Source organism: Clarias gariepinus, chromosome 27 (assembly GCF_024256425.1).
Source record: "Clarias gariepinus isolate MV-2021 ecotype Netherlands chromosome 27, CGAR_prim_01v2, whole genome shotgun sequence".
In the NCBI taxonomy this organism is placed as follows: Eukaryota; Metazoa; Chordata; class Actinopteri; order Siluriformes; family Clariidae; genus Clarias; species Clarias gariepinus.
In genome coordinates this window covers 11,527,189-11,551,368 of record NC_071126.1, presented here as the reverse complement: position 1 = coordinate 11,551,368, position 24,180 = coordinate 11,527,189, and the positions used below count along the sequence as shown (strand labels likewise).

Here is a 24,180-nt window from a genome sequence, read left to right as displayed (position 1 = left end):
ATGTTGCGAATTTTTTTTATTATTATTTTAGGGATAAGCCAGGTAGTGATGTGATGTATAGTTATTTTATAATATATAAAATATTTTATAATATTCAACTTCTTTTCTCATTGAAATACATGATGGATTGTTGAGTTTTTCAAATGGGGACGTTGTTTTATACTCGTGATGTACAATAAAGTTTAATTTAATCTAATCTAATCTAATTAGGGCTGCAACAACGAAGCTATTAAATCGATAAAAATTGATTACTAAAAGCACTGGCGACGAATTTCATAATCATAGTCGTGCGACCAGAGACATTTGATTATTTAAAAAAAACTTTAGTTGAGCGCGAAGTGGAGTGAACACACTCGGTCTCGCGCACTGATGCTAGCCGAGTTCGGCGCCTCATAGACAGGGCAGAGCAAAAAAAAAAAAAAAAAAAAAAAAACGAGCAGAGGTAGAGGAAAGATACATGGCGAAGGCAGAGAAATCCGTAATCGTCCCCCCTGCTGGGTCTTTGTGCACGACTCCTACTGGTATAATCAGCATTCGTGCACGCGTGTACTGTTTACTATAACACTATGACCATATTGCAAAACATATTTTATTTTATGTCTGCAAAACCAAGTCTCATTAGAGCCGTTAAAAATCCATTTTCTTACTTTCCCGTCGAGGGGTTCGCTACAGCAGGCCATCCGATCAGCACAACAACTTGGCACAGGTTTTACGCCACATCCCCTTTCCGGGATCGCCACTGTACCCAGTGGTTGGGATTTTGGGCATAGGGCGAGAGTTAAACCCAGGCTTTCCATCCTCAAACAGTCCTACTAAAACAGACTGATGTGTTGATTGCAACACTTGTTACAGCTAACCTGCTCATCCCATGATGCAGAGCTATTGAAAGATCCATACAGAGAGGAATACTATGCAAAACCTATTGGATTATGAGTGTTAAATGTGCAGAATCATATTTTTTCAATAGACTGTGTTATTACCTAACATACAGTCATTAAACATATGTGGATGTTCAACCAGATTTCATAGTAATTACTGGCTCACCATAATGTTAACTGGCTTTCTTGTGGATTTACAAACTTACCTTTGATAGTATGAGTGCTAGAGATAAAATGGCACCCTAAGCACAAAATGCTAGAGGCAGACAGAATAGACTAAACATGCTTAATATGTAAAATGAGTCTATCAGGAAGATCAGAAAGGAAAAATGGCTACGGTGAACCATATACACCGATCAACCATAACACTAACACCACTGCCGGGTTAACTTGGTCTCATCCCTTCAGGCATCCATGGAATGCACGGGATAGACTAATCTGATCCATGGAATCCACCTTGCAACCTGCAGCACTTAAAGGATCTGCTGCTAAAGTCCTGGTGCCAGACACCACGGCACACGTTTAGAGGTCTTGTGGAGTCATGCCTCAAGGGATCAGAGCTGTTTTATTGGCACAGGGGGAACCTAAAACCTAGGTGTTTTTAATGTTATGGCTGATTGATGCACATGTACAGTACAGGGTGGTCTAAAAGTCTGGTACCATAGGCCTTTTGATTAACATGATTTTTTTTTTCCTTTTTATTTTAAACCCAAGAGGAACTAACAATAGAAGACTGAATAGAACCAAGATCTAACACCACTTGATTTTTTTTCCTTTGGAGGCATCTAAAGGCAGTTGTCTCTCAGAATTGACCCTGAACAAACAATGCACTAAAGCAAAAAAATCATCTTTGTATTTAAAATCATCTCTGATACATAATGAAGCGTTCACTCTTCTAGTATTCAGTATATACACAAGTGCTGTAAAGCCAGAGACGATCAATTTGAGTATTTGTTATGGTTTTAAATCCTTGTTTGCTAAAGGATCCAGCCCTTTGGGCCACCCTGTAAATATATACATGTATGTGTATGTGTTTGTGTGTGTGCATACAGGAAGTGCCCTAGGCTATTTCCTTCCAGCTGGAATGCCGGCTCATGAGAGTGAGCTCATTGTTCAGGAATGACAGCAGGACAGCATTTCTCACGGCTCTGTCTATCTGTTGCGTAAACACCATCAGAGGTGTTTGATAGGGAAGTTTTGTTGAACTGCTGCAGTGCATACGGAGGAGTAAACTTTAAATAAAAAAAGTGACTGGTAATTTACAGCAAAGATATACACTGCATAATATAATGTGTGTGAAGTTTTAGAATTAAAAAGGAAATAATTTTGAAAAATTGAGCGTTACATTTTATACACAGTATATATATTTAAGAAGCTTATGCTTTTCAAAAATAATGAGAAATTAAGCGTTGAATGCAGATCAGAGGCACGGAATGATAAACTTTTCTTCCTGCTTCTGCTCCACACTCCAGTCCGGTAAGGTAAGGTAAGAAAAAGGTAAAGGTAAGGTAAGATTAAGGTAAGATAATGGTAAGGTAAGGTACGGTAGGGTGAGGTAAGGTACGGTAAGGTAAGGTAAGGTAAGGTAAGGTAAAGATAAGGTAAGGTAAGATAGGGTAAAGGTAAGGTAAAGATAAGGTAAGGTATGGTAAAGGTAAGGTAAGGTAAAGGTAAGGTAACATAAGGGTAAGGTAAAGTAAGGTTAAGGTAAGGGTAAGGTAAGGTAGAAAGGGTAAGGTAAGGTAAAATTAAGAAAAGATTAGTGGAAGAAGTGATACTCCTACAAAATGTGAGTATTTGTTAATGCCAGCAGTTATAAAAAATAGGGTAATTTTATTCACATTTTAGACCATTTACTATTCCTAAGTTTATGGAAATAATAAAAACCGTGTGCATCGATGCAGAAATCTAAACCGTCTTGCGTATTCAATTAATTGAATCAAACCGAACAAGATTAATTTACACGATTGATTAAATCACTGCGCTAAAAGTGCCAGAGCAGGAGCTTAGATTTTAGAGCAGAGTTGCTGGTCCATCAATGTTCCTCCCCAACACAAGCTGAGAGTAGCACCTCATAGAAACATCCTAAGTCACCCGAGGTGAGTGTGTGCGTGTGACATGTCTGTCCATCAATGTCACATCCAGGGTGTGTTCCCGCCTCACACCCTGTGTTTCCAGGATAGGCTCCGGATCCACCAGGATAAAGTGCTTACTGAAGATGAACAAATGAAAGAACACAAAACCGAATGAATGAATTAATGTTTGGATGTGCCATGCCCTTCACATGCTTAAGTCTCACAGCTTAAAACTGAGAATCCGCTTCAGTCAAAGTCCTGCTTTATAACTCCGAGATGCCTGAACGAGACAGGCTGATCCATTTAACAGTGTCTCTGATCAGATCATTTGATAGACAAATTATACGCTCTACTTAAACATCCTGTCGGAGCACTTGCATGGTCATAGCCCGAGGTGGGAAATTTAAACCTAATTTGTTCTATAGTTTTCCCAGCTAGGACCAGGAAACTGATCTCATCGAGTCGTATTTCCCCTTTACAAGTCGTAAAAAGCTCCAAAAGCCTTAGAAAGCACGCCAGATTCAAGCAGACGAATTGCTTTTAGATTGGCAAATTACAGACCCGGCATCCCCGCCAAGCCTTTAAGAAGAAGACAAGGAGGTGAAAGAAACTGGCAGAGCTTCACAGCTCCTCTGGCATTCTGCCCCAAATCCCAACGGCTCTGTGGAGAGCTCACGATGGCCGACCTCACATAGACAAACCCATTTTAATATCTCATTAATCTGACCACGCTACAGCTACAGAGCTTAAAGAGTCAAAGTGGGTGACAATCTATTTATCTGTAATTAATTTGATGAAACATGTTTAAATCACAAACTTTTCTCTGGTTTAGCCAGATGTTTATTACCAATCCTGTGAGGTTGTTTTTAACTACTGTGCAGCTTGAAGTGTTTTAATAATCTTCAATAACAGTAAGTTATTTTATTCCAACAATATTTCTTCCACAAAGCTGATTCAACACTCTTCTTTCAGATTCTTACAAATGTGTTGGACAGTTTTTATTCCAGTAGCTTCTGCTATTTCCTTAGTTGTTGTCTTTGCTTAATGCAGGTCAGTAAGTGTTCAGCAAAGTTGTAATGATTCAATATTAAATTTAAAGACATAACCAAATCTGAGTTTATTATTGTAGTGGATTATGACGAAATTTATTACAAATTCCACATTATAGCATCATATCACCCAGGCCCGGGTTCATGCTGAGACACATTTCTGCTGCTTTGTATATGTATTTATATGTAAATACATAAATATGCACAGCCAAAACCCAGAATTGGTGCTTTATATTTTTTATTTTTTTTTATATTTATAAACCCCTTACAAACCCCTACACCCTGTTTACACACTGTTTGAGCACTGGGCGTGAGTGGGTGACGTGGCATCCTTCCACTTAAATAAAAGAAACCGCCGAGCCAGGAGGGATGCAAAGGACAGTAATCAACGTTTGGCTGGAGTTAGACGCTTATCTTCCTCATCAATAATGCCAAAAAGAGCAATCAGACGGTCTGGTTAAAATGCAAGACGGGGTTTTAAAGACGTCTCTCCAGAATTAGGGCATGTCCAATACATATGAATAAGACACGCCTCTCCACTTTTACATTTATCACAGCAAGGATTGACATCTGGGTAGAAGCGAGAAAGCTCAAGTTTGGAGAAATGAGCAATTAGTGTACAACCTTAAACTGTAATAAAGAGTGGCGGGCACATAGGGAGGTTGAGTTGGCAAGCTGGAGAACTCAGTTCCAAGTATCATGTGATAGTGTCAGATTTAGCTCTTTCTCCCAGTTTTCATTTTACTCAAAGTGGTGTAACTCAAACCCATCAATCCACCATAAATAGTGGATATAAGGCCTTTACGCAGCGGGAACAAACAGAGGAGATTATCTATAATATTTGCACCAGGGGAATTTGGTATTGAAGAGCGAATGAAGTGTCTTACTTGCAAATACCTGAAAAAGTGAGATTTGGATAAGTTAAACCTTTCAGACAGCTGTTCAAATGATGCAAACCTACAGTATGATTAACAAATAGATCCTTGCAAAGCTTAACGCCCTTACTGTACCATTACTAAAACACTGAATCATGTAAAAAGGTTGGAAAAGATGGTTCGAAATTGCAGGGCTGGAGAGGGAAAAGCCCCAACAACTACTGTACTTTTTAAACTGAGCCCATACTTTCGAAGTACGTCTATTAACTGAATTATTAATTAATTTAATTGAAGGGATGGGAAGAGAAGATCCAAAAAATGCAAAGACAAAGAGGTTTTTGACCGAGTTTATCCCCATTTCCATCCAGGCAGGACGATTATGTCAGTTATGGAAATGTGCCCAAAAGAAGACACATTGAATGTTTGCTGCCCAGAAGTAAAAATAAAAATTGGGTAAAGCCACGCCACCGTCCTTTTCAGGTCTTTGAAGTAAAGACTTATTCAATTCGAGGACGTTTACCTTTCCAAATGTAAGATGATATAATTGAATCTAAAGCATCAAAGTAAGATTTAGCTGATTTTAGTTTTTTTTTTTAGGTTATACATATAATACAGAAAACATGTGTTCCCAAAAAGATACTTCTGAAGTTTATGCAACATGGAAATGACTTTATGAAAAACTCCAAGTTAATTTTAAATTAAAGTGCAAATTATTCATATTTATTAATGAATATTGATACGAAAATTGGTAAGTTTCTAATAGAATTATTGAAGAATTATTGCTTAAATTAAAAGCATTCCATGCAAAATTATTTTTTCGAGAAAAAAAAAATTCTGTAGTGTCCGTAACCATGTAAAATTCATGTTACAGTATCTTGACAATTTTGCATTTTAGAATAATTCACTTTTTTTTTGCTTTATGTGTTTTCATGTGAATGACAATTAATATCATTGAAAGAGTTGAATTCAAAAAAAGTTAGAGCCACTACGCCTAGGTGACACTTTTTAGCCCCAATACCATATAAATAATGGTACATACATATACACACGCATGCATATCTATGCCATTTTTTATAGCTCAAATTTAATTATGGCAGCAGTGTGTAGTATTATGTTTCCTCTAAAGATATCGGTTGTCACACTCAATTGATCATCATTGATGCCATCATGTGACAATCAGCTGAAAGGCTAATATATACATAGAGAACAAGAAATTTCAGCTGCTACGGTATGTGTCGTGGTGGTCCGAATCAGTCTCAAGAGCACTACAGACGGTGCACGAGGCGAGGCAGAGGCGCAGACATGCACTCCATCTCTCTGTCAGTGTCCCATACGCTTCCACTCTGCACAGGGCCATTACCGCCTGATTTAGGAGGAGGTGAAAGAACATGCGAAAACAATAGAGAGAAAGGGCGAAAGAGCGAAAGCGAGAAAAAGAGGGGGAGGTCGGGACGTTGTGTCTGGTTGGTGTTATGCTGATCAGCCAGACGCATGGCGACTGTCTGTTACCGTGACAATAGAGTGTCTGACGCGCGGCCGGCCCTTTCCCCGCTACAGCTGGGAGCTGTCTGTTACAACATGATGTACGGCCGTTACGCAACACACACACACACACACACACAAGCCTACCAACAAATGCACAGCCGCATGATTCCAGATGTGTGTGTGTGTGTGTGTGTGTGTGTGTGTGTGTGTGAGATCAGTTTAGTCCAACGTCTGAGCAATAAGGAGCAGCTGATATCTGTCACACACTCAGCACTTGAGCTTGAACAGCTACATCCCATCAAACGTCACACACAGACAAACAGGAGCTGAGAAAGCTGAATAATGTGTGTGAGAGCTCTAAACATCTGTCCATTTAAGGGGGTGTTAAGGAATCCAATACTCCTCTGGTCGGGTCACACACAAAACCCAGGATTCAGTAAGAGTTCTCTTTAGATTCCCTTTTTAGTCCACGTTGCCAGGTCAAACCTTTTCACGCAGGATGTAAAATTCAGAGAAACGCCTTCAACGGGAGACGCTCTTTAATGAATAATGTTGGATTAATTACAGGACAGATGAGTGCTGGTTAAACAACGGAGTTCGCAAGAACACAAGAGGATAAACAGGAGAGCAGCAGAAAAACAAACGGACACCGGCAGAACCAGTCTTGGACAACTTCGGGGCAGGGAAAAGTAAAACGGCAGCTCTCGGCAGAACAACGATTTATAATCCATCATGATTTATGAAACATAATCGGCTTTAGAAAGCGTGGGGTCTAATAACAGCTGAGTGGAAGAGTTTCTACAGAATGCATCAGAAAGTGAGCCAATGAGGAGAGAGAGAGATTACAAGACTTACATGCAAAATGTACATAAGATTTTTTTTTTAAACGCAATAGCTGCTCTGCCTGCTCTTTTCCATCAAGTTTGAGTAGCAGCTCTAGTTCTCCATTTCCGTCCTTTCTGGTTTCATCTCTCACTCTCTTAAAAAGTGTCTCTTTGTTCCCACCAAGAAGGAAGTTTAAACCCAGGCTTCTACTGTGAGCTTTAATCAGCAAAAGGCCACATTACAGCTACTATCTTTAGCCCACGACCCCCCTCCTCCCCACACACACATACATACACCCACATATACACACACAAAGATTTATGACCTGAACCTAAGTTTGTGCTTTTTTTTCTATAACAGAACACTAACGTGTTTATATCTGCGTTGCTAAGACATGTGTGACCCTGTGGGACAGAGCCATTACGTGGTTTGCTAATAAGATTTCTTTTGTATATATACATGTGTGTGTGAGACTTTCTTTCTTCTGTTGCCATCAAGGGCTCGCCACAGCGGACCATCCGATCTGGCACAGGTTTTTTTTTACGCCAGATGCCCTCCCTGACGCAACCCTCCCATTTCTTTACCCGGGCTTGGGATCGACACTGCATGCAGTGGCTGGGTAGTACGGGGTGCAACCACCGATGGCTCGAACCGGGATCCTCAGATGCCCAAGTCAACATCCTAGAGCCTTAGCTGGCCTTAGCCACCACTTCCCATGTTAGAGCGAAGAGTAAAGATGAAAATTCACTACAATAATTGCATGTTCTCCTAAAAGCTAAATCTTGGTACATACACTTTACCCAAAACTACACTATGTTACAAACAAACCCCAACATACACACAGACCAAAATCCTGCAGAAACTCTGAAAACCACGTCGAGCTGAGATTACATCAACAGCAAAATTAGCTGTGCTCTCTGCACAGAAGGCGTGGCATGCTCTCTTACTCTCTCTCTGCTGTCAATCGCAGCAAACTTAGCCAACCACGTGCATCTGTGAGAATCACGATAGGTAACTGAATCAACTTTTTTCCCCCTCCTTGACTGTCTAATGGTGTATCTGGTGAGGACAGAAATCGTTGGTTCAACAGAAAAAAGAGGTATAAAAAGTGAGCAGACAGAGAGAGAGAGAGAGAGAGAGAGAGAGAGAGAGATGCACTGAGACGAGATGGATCTGTTGCACTCGCCTCGGGGCAGCATGAGCTGTAAAGCATTAGGGGTAATAACCGACAAGAGACGAAAGAGGGAAAGTCCAGCCTGAAGGGCTGCTGTGTGTTTGACACAGCTTCTGTTTCACATAAAGAGATGCACGCGCATGCACGCACAGGCTTTGGCTCAGACCGAGCACTTTTCCATCAGCAGACACACATTACAGCATGTATAGAACGAACTGGAGAACAAAAGAGAAGTGAAATGGAAATGGACTTCTTATACATACACACCGGTCCATTTTTTTCCCCCCTAAATCTTCCCTTCAGAAAGCCACAAAGGGGTAAACACTAAAACCGTTACACATGCAGAATGCAAACATTCCGGGACACTTTCCTTTTTAAGTACGTTTTTTTTTTTTCCTCACTCACATCCATCCCAAACCCTGAGGTTATTCACACAGCTCTCATTCCATATCCAGTTTCGAGAACATTCCTCTCTCTCTCTCTCTCTCTCTCTCTCTCGGCTGAGCTTGTGTTCATGGTTTACATGGCACCATGGTGGGAACCCCTCACGCTTGAACGGCTAGTTATTTCACAACACCATATAATACGATATGCGCTGAAACCAAAAAGATACAAGTTCAAAATGTTTACAATCTCAGCGTTATCTTCAGTAAGCACGTCACGCTGGTTAGGGGTGAGTTCTATATCAGGAACAGTGTTTAAACACATCACAGGAGAAAACCAGTATTATATGCAAGTACGAACTGCATTTTGCTCATTCAAGCACATTGAAATTATCAGCATGTTCACAGAATCAGTGTTAGATGAGCTTTATGTGTGCTGGGAAAACATTCCACACACCATTACACCACCACCGTAGACAAACGTCTTGTTTTGGCTACAGATTCTGTCTCTTAACGCTACCGTTTGATCTGATCGATCCTTGCATGTGCAGATCGCAACAGAAACTGGCTGACCAGAATGACATCGCTGTTATTGTCTAGCCTTCCCAAAAATGATTTTTGTTTTTCAAAACATCGTTAATTTGGCAACGCTAGCGATGGCGGGAAAACTTTGTAAGTAGGTTGTTTTTTAAAGTTAGAATCACTTGAATCACCTGAGCAGGATTCAAACTCTGAGTGTAGAGATGAGAGCACTGTGTGACTACTGGACCACACATGAACGTGCTGTTGATACATCACAATGAGCATCACAAAAAACAGCAATTTACAGGTACATTAAACTGGAAAAAAGACCTGCTTAAGGTATGAGATCTGTTCTGTGAAAGCAGACATGAGGCAGTTTGAATCCTTTGAAACACCATAATACAGTCCAGTCTGAGAGTTATTACTGAGTTACTGAGAATTACAAGTCTAAGAGATCCGATCAGATTTCTAAACCATTAACGTCTTGGAGCATGGACGTGGTCAGACGTTGTGTGAATGGATGGAAATCGTTATAAATGATCGAAATAAAAGTAAACAATGTGTTGTTTTGAGGTTGTATATGCAAGATTATGTTGGCATCCTTCATTTAACGTTATCTCAATGTTAAAAAAGACAACTATATCACGATAAACTCAGTGGTTAAGGCATTGCACTATGTTTCAGAAGGTCCCAGGTTCAAATCCCACAACCACCAAGTTGTCCCTGTTGGGCCCTTAAGCAAGGCCCTTAACCCTCAACTGCTCAGATGTATAAGGAGATAAAGTCACTCTGGATAAGGGCCAAATGCCTAAATGTAAATGTCATCCATTCTTCCTTAAAAAAAAATTAATTAATAAAATAAGCAACTGGTGTCTGAAAATCCCACCTATTCCCATCTTAGTATATATTTTGACCTAATAGAGATAGCAGTTACAGATCAGTGTCAAAAGATACCACGCTTCCTCCCTGTGTGGTCCATTTCAAAATGAGATGGGGTCTGGGTCCGCTGCACTTCATTCACTATTGTGCTTCACTTTCCACCACCAGACTACAATTTCATCCCTTTCCCTTTAGGCATATACTCAGACAAGCCTGAACGAACTGGACACTTAGACCTAATGACTACTGATTTTAGAAATATTACCAGGAAAACCACGAGTGCTAGAACTGAATGGCCCACAGATGAACCACATGATAATTTGCATGTATTTACAATATGCCACTTTCCTAGGAAGCATGAACAACCTACTGTATGCATGGACGCATGACGCATAGGAAGCATGAACAACAACAATACTGTACTAGAAACATTAAAAACACTTACCTGTGTTCAGGAAAGCAGCAAAAGACAAGGTGATGCACACGGTCACGTCCACACACGTTCATGAGGGGAGAAAGAGAGAGAGAGAGAGAAACTCGTTAATTCATTTTAAATTAGAAAGCAGCTGAGCAGATACACACTATACACTATGGATGAACACAGGACGTCTGAGATCCTTTAAATGATTTCCAGACAACTCTTTCAACTGCATTCTTTTTAAACTGAGATTTCAATAACTTTAACTTCATTTAGTGGCGTCAGTGTGGTGCAGAGCGTTTCTTTCTTCATTCATACATTTCATACATTTTCACATCTGTCGAAAGACTCATGATGTCATACAAATTCTTCACTGAAAAAAAGTTACTTTACAGATCACCATACAGCCCCAAGTCAGGTTTGATGCATTCATACTCGATAAACCTCTGGCATGCTTTTGTGTCTGGTGCTGGTGTTAAACTAGTGGCACAAGATGCATGCAGATGTTTTTCACATATAAATTTCATATATTAATGAAATTAGACAGATAAAATGCATTTTGGGACCAAAATGTGCTCAACCTGCAGCACAAAACTAAAAAATACTGCTGTAAATAGATTCACACAAATTAATGCGATTAGATCTTGTGATCTCCATCTTCCTGAACTCAGCTTTTTTTAGTAACTGTTACTGGCTGCTTGTGTCTCTTTCTTTTCCTCTCCATGGCAGTCATGTTTCGTCCTTAAATATTATAATACACTCTAGTCACATGATTGAGCATGCTACCGAAAAATCTGCATATGAAAAATACTGCTGTAACTTGATAATATTTTAATCACCATTAAAAAAATTTAGCGGTAAAGTGCTCGCCCTATTATCCTGAGATTGCAAGTTCGATTCCTGGGTGATGCTGTAGCCTCCCGCAGCCGGGGGCCTGGAAAGAGCTGATTGGCTGAGCCCTTTCAGAGGGTTGGGATGGAAGGTATTTGGCGCTCTCGCACCAATTACGGCTCTACAGGCTGTGAGCTTAGGCAAGCGGTAGGAGCGGATAGCGTTGTCCTCAGAGTATGCCAACGGGGCGAGAGCGAGCAGTTAAAAAATATGGGGTTGGCTGGCGTCACATGGCGGAAGAAACACATGATAGTCTTCAGCCCTCCCTGAGTGGTAGTATACTTATACTTAATGTGGGAGTGTCCTTATGATGGGTGGGAATTAGATAAGACTAAATTAGGGAGAATATCATGGAAATGTATTTTTATCTTTTTTTGACATGTTTACATTGGGGAATTGTTTTGTTATAGAGATTGTTGTAACTTAATAATATTTTAATAAAACAATTATGATATAGTTATTGTAATTAAAATAAAAAAAAATAATAATTATTATTATTAAAAAAATAATAATAATTAATTTAAAAATTTGCCTGGTAAAAGTAACTGAATCAAGTTTTTCTTAAATTTTTACCTATAACAGTCTTACAGTTTTAGAGTTATATTATAAAGTTATAGCTCACATAGGAATCAGACTCGGTCCTGTTACAGAGGACCCGAGAGGGGACATGGCTCCAAATAGCCTCAGTGCTTTGGGGGGTTCAGCAGAAGTAGACTCAAGAGGAGACTCAGATCTCTTTCTAGTCCCTTTAGTACTGCTAAGCTCTCAGACCACTTGTTCACACCATCACTCTTTCACTACAGCTGTGTCTGTGTCAATCAAAATGGTAGCTTTATACAGCGGCAAAACAGTTTGCTAAAATGATCTCATTTGTCTGGAAAAAAAAGCAGGTAAAACAAAAGTCAATTAAGGTTTTAAAACACCTCTTTACATCTTTCTCCGTTTATCTGTTTGAGGTTGTGGAAGATAAAACACGTGCAAACACTACATATATTACACACATGCCGTAGACCAGTTCAGTAGGATCGTAGAAGAACTATTAGGTGTGTTCAGACATACACACGCAAAATTTCAGAGTCATGCAAAAAAAAAATCTGAGACCATTCAAACAACTGAAAGGGATCAGAAAACACCCCGGGTATGGCCTGGTCTTCTGGTAACATTAAACACACAAAATAGTTCATAAACAGACTAATATTATAGCATTAATAGCTAAAATAATAAATACAAAAAATTGCTCTCACAACCTGAAATCAAATGAAATCCAATCTGCTAGGTGTGTGTGTGTGTGTGTGTGTGTGTATGAGCAAGAAAGGGGGGAATAAACTGTTAGAAATTAGACAAAATTCAGATTTTATTTGTGTGTGTGTGTGTGTGTGTGTGTGTGTGTCTGCTAGTGAGCAAAAGTAAGAAATGGGAGGATAGGCTATTAGAATTTTTTTTTATTTCTTTGTGTGTGTGTGTGTGTGTGTGTGTGTGTGTGTGTGTGTGTGTGTGTTGGGGTATTTTGAGGTTCAGTGAGTATGAGTGTGGTCAGATTGCTGCACAATAGAGCGTGCATTCCTCCCAGCTACACCGCATTCCTGCTCCGGCAAATCTGCCCAGGTCAGGGGGACAGAGTAAACCCTGCTGCGTTAAGCCAAATCCCCCCCCCCCCCCCCCCACACACACAGCTATAAAAAAAAATTAAGTTAACACTTAATCCCTGTTTGACTTGAACGCCCCTCGTATGTATATAGTTCAAGTCAAACCGTTCAAAGTGTTTCCTTTTTAATCGTTATCTGTCTAGCTATTTCTCTCTCATATACTGTACACACACTCACACTTGCGCACACACACTTACAAAATCCTGCTCACTCTGTATATAGCCCTTCCCAAAGGTTTATCACAAGTCATATGTACAGAGTAAAGCCGAGGTTATCATTAAGATATGCGTCTAGCAGCTGTTCGGTGATGTACGAGCAGCAAAAGCGGGCAGGACTTCAGGAACTGACAGCAAAACATGAGGGACAAAAGACAGCAGAGTTTGTGTGCTATGATGTGCTCAGCCGGACGAGAGAATCCCACTGTTGCCTCAGACATTTTTGTGCATGATCTACAACAGGGATGCCTCTGAAAAAGGGGCAAATAGAATTTAATCTTGTATTGTATGAAATAAAAACAATTTTATTTTAAAAAGAAAAAACATTTTTAAAATTCTAAATTTTTGATGCTCTCTATACGAATGTGATGTGTACAGCAGTTAAAAAGGAATTCTGTATACACTAAACATATTGATGCACATGAGGAGCACTTGAACGCAGCATGATTTCTAGTTTTAAAAACGTTGTTCAATAACGGTATGAAGAAAGACTTCAACTGCTCCGTTACATGCACTCTAATGATGCATTCGGTCTGAGCAAAGGACTGTTAACTGAAGTAATCACATTGTCGAGTACGTTTCAGACATGCAATTGACATTCAAGAAAAAAAAAACAGAAAAACCTGTGGTTATAATAATGGGGGGCCCGGGTCCTGCTTTATGTCGTGCAATGCCCCTGGTTTTTATGCTGTTAATGCACTTAGCTGGTAAACAATGTTTCACTTAATCTATTCTATTCAGCTAGCAACTCTAGTTTTGTGTGTAGATTTTAACAAAAAACAATAAATAAATCTGGGACAGATGATCATACTGATAAGAAACTTTTACATGTTCTTTAATCTGACATTTCATATATCAAAAACAGGCTGTTTGACAAAGCCGTATGCAGAGAATAATCGCGGCCGAGCACTTTCTTTTAGTTTAGACTTTGAGAAGAATCTGTTGTGATCTGACTTGTGAATCTATTACATCAAAAACATGGGAACTTCCAGTAAATAAAGAGAGAAAGGATTCATGATCTGATGTTGAGCCATTCAAAGTCTCTTCCTAGTCACCCCTAGAGGAAGAATACAAATAAAATTTAGAAACCATACAATGAGGTGTGCTTCAGCACATTTGTTCTAGGCCCCTGAGTAGTTTGTTTGGTGGAGATCAGGAAGCAGGCTTACAGAGACACTAAGGGACTCCAGTATAAGAAATTTCAGCTGATCGCCACCACGGAGTCTACATGACCTCAAAATGCCTGTGGTCTCACTTGTGGTGAATTAGTCGCAACCCCTTAATGACAACCCTCACCAGGTCCTCCATCCAACCTTCCAAACATCTATCCATCCATCACTGGCCCTCAGGCAAACACAATCCCCTCAGCATCCTGTCACACAGGGAGCTCTGCAGGAACAGTAATGTGTCTGGGCTTGATAAATAATAAATACTGATGCACAGTTTTTGTTGGATCTTGACAGTTGAAAACGCTATCCTTCAACGTTCTCACGAGTAGGCATCAGGTGGTGTAAGATTGGGGGGTGGGGGAGGAGGGGTTGTCCATGTTTACGACTACATCCGTATGAGCGGAAATGACACACAACTATGAATACTTTTTCCTGCGTCGAGAGACTAATTTCCAACAACGACCGCACAACGCAACTTCCTTCACACTCCTGGGAACACGTGCAGCTGCAGCTATGCGAGAACATGTGCGGGTGGAGCTATGCCCCATCGAAAAACGCACGTGCATTCGAGATGCCAGAGTTTCAGCACTGTATATTTTGGCGTATACTGTAATTTAGAAATATCTTGATTCGATATTACATTATTTTGATACGATTTAAGGACCTTGAATCTGCTAAGTTAAATACTTTAACTTTATTCAACAGCTTCACAACTAAACTGAACATGAGTAAAAGCCAAGACTACTGTAACTTCAAATACAAGAGTTTAACTTTTAATATAAAATGGAAGTAAAAACAAAAAGATACAAGGTTAGAGTACTTGGATTACTTTTTTGATGCAACGAGTAATCTAATGCGTTAGGTCCGCTATTTAAGTCTCAGTTAAAAATGTAAACCGTTATTCAGACAATTTATGTAATCCATAAGCCAATCCGTTAGTGTGTGTGTGTGTATGAAAGCCGGCCCTGATAACCCGCCCCCCTCTGTTCTTCCCCTATCTCACCTATGGGATTTGACTATGTGAGGACCGACACGCAGAAGATGGAAAATAACCACAGCGCCAATATATATATAAATTATTATTTTATATATATATAACCAAAACTCGCTGTGAATCATGATGAACCGTACTTACGGCCACCGCATGAAACCGCGTAGGTGAGAGAGGGGTATTAGTAGTAAACAACATGCATGAGGAATCACAAAGGAGTTTTTTATTTTCTGCAATGGAAAAGTACTCGAACTAGTTACTTTTATCAGAAAGTAACGCCAACAGTAATTTTTTTATGTAATTATTGACGTTAAAAAGTAACGTCCCCCAACACTGATACTGAGAAGCACATACTGTATCTTTGTAACCTGCAATAAGTATAATTTCTAAACACACTCCGCAAATAATTCACTTCTACCACATAAGATGCCAGTGTGTAAATAGTTCAGAGTGTACCACCTCCCGGCTGCACGCAGCTCCAGATGTGCATGTTGCAAGACGAATTAATAGGGCTGGGTATCGAGTTCGATACTTTTGAAGCACCGACCGAATCATCTCGATACTATCGAGTATCGAAAAAATCATTTTCGTTCGGTGCCAAATTTCGATACCCAAAAGTATAATCTTGTCATCGTCAGTGAGCTACAAAAAGTGTGGCATCCTTAATGTGCCCGGATCAAATGCTGGTGATTGGCTGCTGCGAGACTGCCTTGAAAATCAATAGTTTACAGCGGTTACGCCCACTCGCCCAGAACTTGTCAAATGTGAGGCTGTAATGCACACTACACTTTAAACCGTAGCAATAAAATTTTACGCAAACGATGTTTAAGCGATCAAAAGTATGGCTACATTATGCCAAGATTGACGGCAACAGCGTGCGATGCAATATTTGTAAAAAGGTTATCGCGTCCAAGACTGGCAACACGTCAAATATGATGAAACACCTGACAGTACACGGAATTAATTTGCGAGCAGAAAGTTGCTCCGTGTTTGAGTGCAAGAAGATCACGCCGGTGCAGTCATCATCATCCTCTCAGTATTTTCCTGACTCGGGGCCTCCAACAACATGCCCACCACAAGCGTCGTCCTCCGTGACTGATGAGGATAACGGCGCGATGACTGGGGCTCCGACAGGTAAACCGACATACACAATCGGCTAACTTTTAGCGCTTCATGCTTGTGTACCGTTAAAGTTAAGTTTAAGTTTGTGCGGGGTCACTTTAATAAATCATTTTTACCTTATGCAACGTTATGTACTGTTTGATGGCTTTAAATACGTAGCTATGTTGATGCTAAAATGCTTTAGTGATTCTTAAAAGGTTAGTTCACTGAAAAAAATGAAAATTCTCTCTAATTACTCACCCTAATGTTGTTCTAAACCCATAAGACCTTTGTTTATCTTTAGAACAAAAATTAAAATAATTTGGATTTAATTCAAGAGCTTTCTGATCCTCTCATAGATTTACTGGATATGCATTTTTCAATGCCCAGAAAGGAACCAAAAACATCAAAATAAGTCCATGTGATATCAGTGGTTCAATCAAAATTATAAGAAGCTGTGAGAATACTTCTGTGTAAAAAAAACTAAAATAACTTTATTCAACGATTTATCTATGGGAGGATCAGAATGCTCTTGGATTAAGTCCAAAATATCTTCATTTATAGATAATTAATAAAAGAATTTTCATTTTTGGGTGAACTAAACCTTCAAGCGACAGTGAGCCTCACAAATACTTAAAACTGATTGAACTTTATTAAAACTGTTTACACTGATCTATTATGTTAATTACACTTTGTTCATTTTGTGCCTTTGTTTACTGGTCTTAGAGATAAGCCTGCTGTGAAAAGGGTCACAAACATCCTGAAAAATAAAACCAAAGTTTCTCAGAGATTACAGTATGTGTATTATGTAATCTTTTTAAAATATTTTTCTTAAATAAAAGTATCGAAAAAAGTATCGTTCGGAACCGGTATCGAATTCAGGGTATCGGTATCGGTAATTTTGGAACGATACCCAGCCCTACGAATTAATGCGTGTGGTGTTTTGAGACTGGTGTATGAGTGTTTATTGAATGGGTTGAGACTAATTGGAGAAAAAGGCAGATCAGAGGCTTTTTAATGCGCACAACTTTTGCTGATGTACTCCATAAAAATGCGTTTCTGCTGCACCGGTTTGAAGTTCTTGACCTCTGCACACACTCGGTTATATCCGAGGCTGATCGGCCATACCTCATCAATTTGAAAAAAAAAAAAAAGCCAATTCCAACAGTGTCTGATTAACAGGTGCATTTCTATTATAAATGTAATAAATCGATTTTGGAGTCATGAATCCACACATAAAAGAATCATGATTTAAAAACAGAATACATTTATCTCTAGAGTTTGTACACAGCACAGGAGTTAATATTCTAATATACAGTAATATAATTACATGGAGAAAAAGACAATGAAATGTATTGTGTTCCACAGGAAACAGAAAAGTACTACAGAAACAACACAAGGAATGTCAGACAGCCTTGATCCCATGCATGACTCACTGAAACCTTGGCATTCATCCGCATGTGTGTGTGCTTCTCGTGTGAATGTGTATATATTTTCATGGGAAGAATATTGTGAAAATATCTGTTATCTAGCCTTAGTGTGGTTTCCTCTCTCATGCACGACGTCCCTCAAATAGACAAAAGATAAAATAAGGAAACCTGAAAAACATCCAGCACCCGGAACTCAAACCAAATCAAAACACAATTTTTTTCCCCTGCCTCACATTTCTGCAGGGAGTACAGGAGTAGATTGAACTCTAGCCTGAACAGGCAGGCAGGCAGAACGGGTGTGGCATGAGAAGTGTAAATACTACAAATGAGTCCATTATTAAAAAGTTTGAAAAAAAGAAAAAAAAAAAAAAAGAAGGAGTAAACGATTTCATTATGAAAATGATTTAATAATAACTGCAGGAATATACTTGTCTAGGACAGGTGCAGGACATGTGCAACGAAATCAGGAGCTTTTGTCCTTCATTCAATTTATTGTCCCGTTGTCCCTCAGACAGTTTATTTTTCCAAGAGGCTTTTAACTAGACATTAAAACACAGTTCCCCTATTATCAGTATGTGCTCCTAAATAGACCCTAATAGTCCACTAATAATGCGAGTAGTGGTCCAACTGGAATAAAAATGCAGTAAATAAATACATAAATCGAAACAGTCTGACCTCGGTCGACCAGAACGGAATGACAGCAGTATTGTGAACCGTTGATAAATCTGTTCACTAGGTAAATATTAGCCATGTAAACACGCAATCTCATTGTTTCTCAATTTATTCTCTGTGCACATTTGCCCCATGTGAGGTGATGTGACGAGACTTCGGGAAGGATATTTTGGGATCGGATAAACCTTCGTGAAACCACCTCTCTCACATCTGTCTTAACTTCAAACGTTCATCCACTGGGTCTCTAGATCATAATGCAGAAGGCGGGATTTATCTGAAAAAATGGGAAGCTGAACCTACCTTAAAAAAAAAAAGTTGGAGAATTTTTTTTATTCTTTTTGATCTTCATATTTTACTGTACTACACTTTACTGTAGATCAAACAAAAAAGGGGGGTAAATACATTGATTAATTTATGAATCACGATTCTTTTGTGTGCCGATTTATGAATTGCCAAACTGACTACAAAATAAATTTTTAAATGACGTATTACATATATAACACAGATGTACCGATGGACCAGCCAATGACCAGCACCGAGTACACGTTCATGAACGATTTGTTCTTTCTTGAATGATTCGTTCGTTTTCTACTGGGCGCGCATGCGCAAAGCATCGCAAAACCTCTGTAGATCATGTACAGGAAACAGAAATGAGTAGTTACCTTTAAGTCTTTGGTCCGAATCGTTCATTCTTTTGTCACGTGACTCCCATAGACGCTATGCAGTGAAGTACACAGAAAACAGTATTGAGCGCTTCTTCGTAATGAGTCTTTTACTCCTAGTCGTTCATTCTTTTGTCACGTGACTCTCATAGACGCTATGCGGTGCAATAGATTCAAAAAAACGAACGACTCGGACCAGCCAAAATTTTTGTATGTAGACATATTAGGGATCTGTTTATTGAAAATGTAACATTTTATTTTATTTCTGATCAAAAGAAAATAGAAAAAAAGGAAATGAACTAAATAACTAATTTTGAAAAGTGAGATTTAAAGAACCGAGTCACTAAAATGATCCAAACTCACCATCACTATCAGAGTCATCACACGCATTTTTATGGTGCTGCTACAATATGAAAAACTGCGCGGACTCGTGCTCACAATTGCACAACACAAGCTCAAGACTTTGGGGGCATCTGAGGCAGTCGAATGTTGGTATTTCTCTATAATCCTACAGGTGGTACACTCGGAGCTATTTACACATTGGCATACCAGGTGGTAAGAGCGAACTATTTAGTTATATCCATTCATAAAAAAGGTTTGTTTAGAATAATAATTGACAGATACGTGCTGCTCAGTTAAAATGTATCTTTTTATGTTTAAAAATTTTAATGTTAAAAAACTATTGCATTTAAAGTTATTTTAAATTGTTTGTTTAAATTCAGCTGTGAAGCTATTTGTTTTACTGCTCACAGAGCGACATAGACTTCCTTTGGCCTTATTAATGTGTAATGAATATACATATAGATCTATTTTCCTTTTCTTTTCCATACCTGTATTCATTAATTATAGATAAAAAGAATAAAATCAAAATTCGGTCCAGGAATCTGTCGACCTCCATGTGCGAGTGTGACGGATAACCCACCTACTGAAACATTAAACATCCCCACATCGCGGCAATGCTTTGACTGGCTTGTGTGGGTTAAGTTAAACAGTTTGATTCTTTTTTTCTTTTAAATCACATTTTTTGTCAGATCTTTTTTTTGCGAGCTGATTGAGGCCTTTGTCTAGCTTCAGGCTCTTTATATAGCCTACACACTCTGATGGCTTTAAATAAATAGAGATCTATTTCTAGTTCTCTTCTGCACACTGGGTATGAAAACAAGAATAAACCCATAAAGTTATGCGAGCACAAGAATAAAGTGAAACCAAGCCCATTTGGGAGAGTATGATTACTGAGGGAGTGTCGCTCTCCGGTCTGCAGAGCAAACCCGAAGGCTGGAATGGAGATGGAAACACAGTGTTCGGTGGTTCTTCTGGCTCTCCCTCCTCATCCGGAGCCACACAGTTGAGCAATGCTTTTGTTCTTTCTGGTCTGTAGTCGTTTCCAGACCTGCGTTTCTCCAGCCTCAGCAGACTACACGCCAGCTACTGTATGAGGTCATGGACAGCGCTTTAGGGTGTTTATTTGATGGGACTGCCTTCTGTTCCACACAGACAGTGGTACGTTTGTTTTGATTGGCGTCTCTGATGGCTTCCATGTGCCGTTCTGTGTAACACGTGTGGAAGATCTCAGAGGCCAAGGCATATCGCTGTATCAAACTGTGGATGTGGCTATGTGCAGGCTTCGCTACTAGAGAAGGGGGAAACTCGCCACATGAAAGACGACCTGGGTGTGTCCCCATATGGCCTTGGGGTGAGTGGGGGGGTTGGACGGAGGAATGGAGGAAGGGAAGAAAGAGAAAATGAGAGGAAAGGGCACTCTGATGTGCTGAGGCCCCAGTGTCTGCAGGATGCAAAAAAAGAAAAAAAAGCAGCTGCTTCGATCAACTGACACACACACACACACACACACACACACACACACACACACACACACACAGTAGGCCGATTAACATGTCATTAGTGAGTGTTCATCATAAACTCTTTCCTGTTTCATCCTCCTATCAAAATCCCTCCGTTACTCCTACACACTTTTAACAAACCACTCCTAATCGTTGAAGATAAAGAGAAATTTTTGCTTGACTCTTAACCACAGATGCCGGATTATTCTGATTTGAACTCGCGACCTGATGATAGGGATTTTCCGCGCCGCCCATGAGCCTCCATAATCAACACATAAAAGTCTCTTAACTGTTACACTTCAATTATGCGCGGTGCTGTTATCATAGAAAACTGTGATTCAGTACAGTTTATCTGCTGACCAATCAGAACCAAGATTACTGAACAGCACTTGTGTGCTTTGCTGTCATTGTACCTTGTGAAGAACTCCTTACACATGTGTCCAGCTGAATTGAAATACAGAGAGCAAACCGGCAGAATGCTAGAAAGATTATATCTGTATTTCAGTATATTTGACTCTCTATGGGTGCAAGGTTCAAGCAGGAAGACCCATGGAGGAAGGGCAGTATAAACAGGAGATGGATGAGAAGGCAGGAGAGATAAATCAATCAGACGAGCAAATGATGCTCGGTGGGACAAACACAAAGAAGCAATGGGGCACCAGGGTGATGGTCCCATCAGAGCCGTGCTCCCGGAGGATTCGGAGCCCAGGCTTGGCTGATTAACCCTCCTGGCCTCCAGACAACACATCGTACACTTGCCTGTGCCTGGGGGAGGCAAAGTGCGATGATGAAAGTGTCCATTTTTTAAAGATCCTTATAAACGGACGCAAATGAAAAAACATCCCAAGAGCCAAGAAAAAGAATTAAATATTTTCCAAGTGTTTTTTCTTTTTTAATCCGGCCTCTCTCTCTTTATTTGTCTCACATACAGACCTAAGCCTTCCCTGGAGAGACTCCTATAAAGACAAAGTCAAGCGAAACATGAGATCAGTCTGTCTCCAGATCTCCATGAGATCACTCGCTCCTCCATCAAACCCTAAAGCCCTTGGTCTCTCACACTCTCAGAGAAGTGAGAATCCCATCATGTTCCCAAAAGTTTCCGGACACCTGATGATCACACTCGTGTGTGTGTTTTTTGACCATCCCATTTCACTTGAGTTTTCTTCTGGGGAGGCTGTGTGGCTGTCGGGTTAAGTGCTCGTTCAGCAACGAGAGCATCAGTGATGAGGTCACATAGTGTGTCCGGTGGTGTTTAAGCTCTTCCCACAGGTGTTCAGTAGGGTTGAGCTCCGTGCAAACCACCTTGACTAAATGTCTTCATGGAGCTCGCTCTGTAAGACTCACTTGCAAGACTTTAGAACTCATTTCTTTTTATATATTAACTTTTTTTATATTAAACTTTCAGTCGACCTCTTAACACACGGTATGACTGCAGATCAATCCCTGCTTTCTGTCATCACCCAAAAGAAGGTTTGGTTCCCTGTTCGCCAAGGTTTCTTCCTATTGCCATCTCAGGGAGTTTTTGCTGGCCACCCTCGCCCTCGGCTTGCTCATCATGGAACAATCTGATCGTCTTTATTCATAAACATCCACTCACACATTTCATACTCTTTTCCCTAAGCATTGTCGCCTTGCACCTCCAGGTTTCGGGCTCGATTCCTGCCTCAAGTCTGTGTGCATGGAGTTTACATGTTTTCCCTGTGCTTGATGGGTGCTCCGGTTTCCTCAAACAGTCCAAATACATGCAGATTAGGTTCATTAGAGAGAGGGTAAGTGTGTCCAGGGTGTACCCCTCCTCTAGGGATAGGCTCCAGCCCCCCCGAGACCCAGTATAGAGGAAAAAGTGATATAGATAATGAAGGATTGAATGAATGAATTAAACTGAACTTTGTAGGTTCAGGTTTAACCCCTTAGTTCCACTCAAGGAGATGATATCTCACCTCTGTGAGATGATACTTATGTGCAGTTAAGCGGGTTAAGGGTCTCTTCTCAAGTACGCGACTTTGTCAGTGCAGGGATTTAAACTCCTGACCTGCTAACCAGCGGCTTCACCAATCAGTCATCACAATCGTGTTTAAGCTTAGCCACCTCAAAAGCCTTCGAAAGGGGACAAATGGATCACGTGTCAGTTTACACCATTAAATGGTAATCATGGGGACCGGTTAATCTGTCAATTTGTTCAATTCTGTCATTCATCACAAGTACCTGCTTTGCACCGGTCAGGGTCACGTAGGATCAGGAGCTTATCCCGAGAACACTGAGTCAGAGGTGGGAATACACACCAAGGGCAACAAGCACGTGAAAGTAGAACTCGTCATATAAATTTAGTCAGTTGATTAGCTTTGATAACAAGGTGACAAAATCAGTACTTCCTCCGCCATTAAGCTTGCAGATATACACACACTTTTATTTGCTTCATAAAACTTTTGAGCAATTTCATAGCAACAAACAAAAAAAACCCCACACACTTCAAAACCCATGATCGTCTCCCTCCTGCCGTGCACACACACACACACATATGCGTACTTACACTTGCAGTTTTTGACTGGCAAATGCATGCATGCCTGTCTTTATCAGGAACACAGAGGTGTGTGAGGCTGACCAGAAGCAGAGATCTGGCAAAAGTTTAAAAGGCACACACTTTATATGAGACGCACATCTGATCCAGAACGCTCCTGTTCTGTGTTACACAAGCTCGTAAAGACTCGACGATTCATGCCTAAAACCACAGGACCGGTAATACGGCTTCCTTCTCATAAAAATCATGCTCGAACCAACAATAACACTTTTTCTCTCCCTACGTTCTTCGAACTTTATCTCTGTTGTGGAAAGAAGCAGCAGGAAGTCAGACAATAAAAATGATAGAACAGATTATAAAAAAAAAAAAAAAAAGGGCGACCCTCTTCCACAAACAACTCCCCCAACACACACACACACACACACTCACACTATTCTACATGTTAGATAATATGTTATGCATGACAACTTGTAGTGTCTTT

General features: G+C 40.1%; 1 protein-coding gene across 4 annotated transcripts in view; it reads right to left on the bottom strand.

Annotated features, from left to right (window-relative positions):
* Positions 1 to 24,180, bottom strand: part of nhsl1b (NHS-like 1b) — a 107,501-nt gene that overhangs the window by 65,045 nt on the left and 18,276 nt on the right. Inside the window, exon 1 of one of the 4 annotated variants that reach the window (XM_053488895.1) lies at positions 23,712 to 23,754. The exons of the other annotated variants lie outside the window; for them this stretch is intronic. Coding sequence (XP_053344870.1) covers positions 23,712 to 23,739 — 28 coding nt within the window. The 5' untranslated portion in view covers positions 23,740 to 23,754. Of the gene's footprint in view, positions 1 to 23,711; positions 23,755 to 24,180 lie in introns of those variants that run through there. 4 annotated transcript variants of the gene reach the window in all.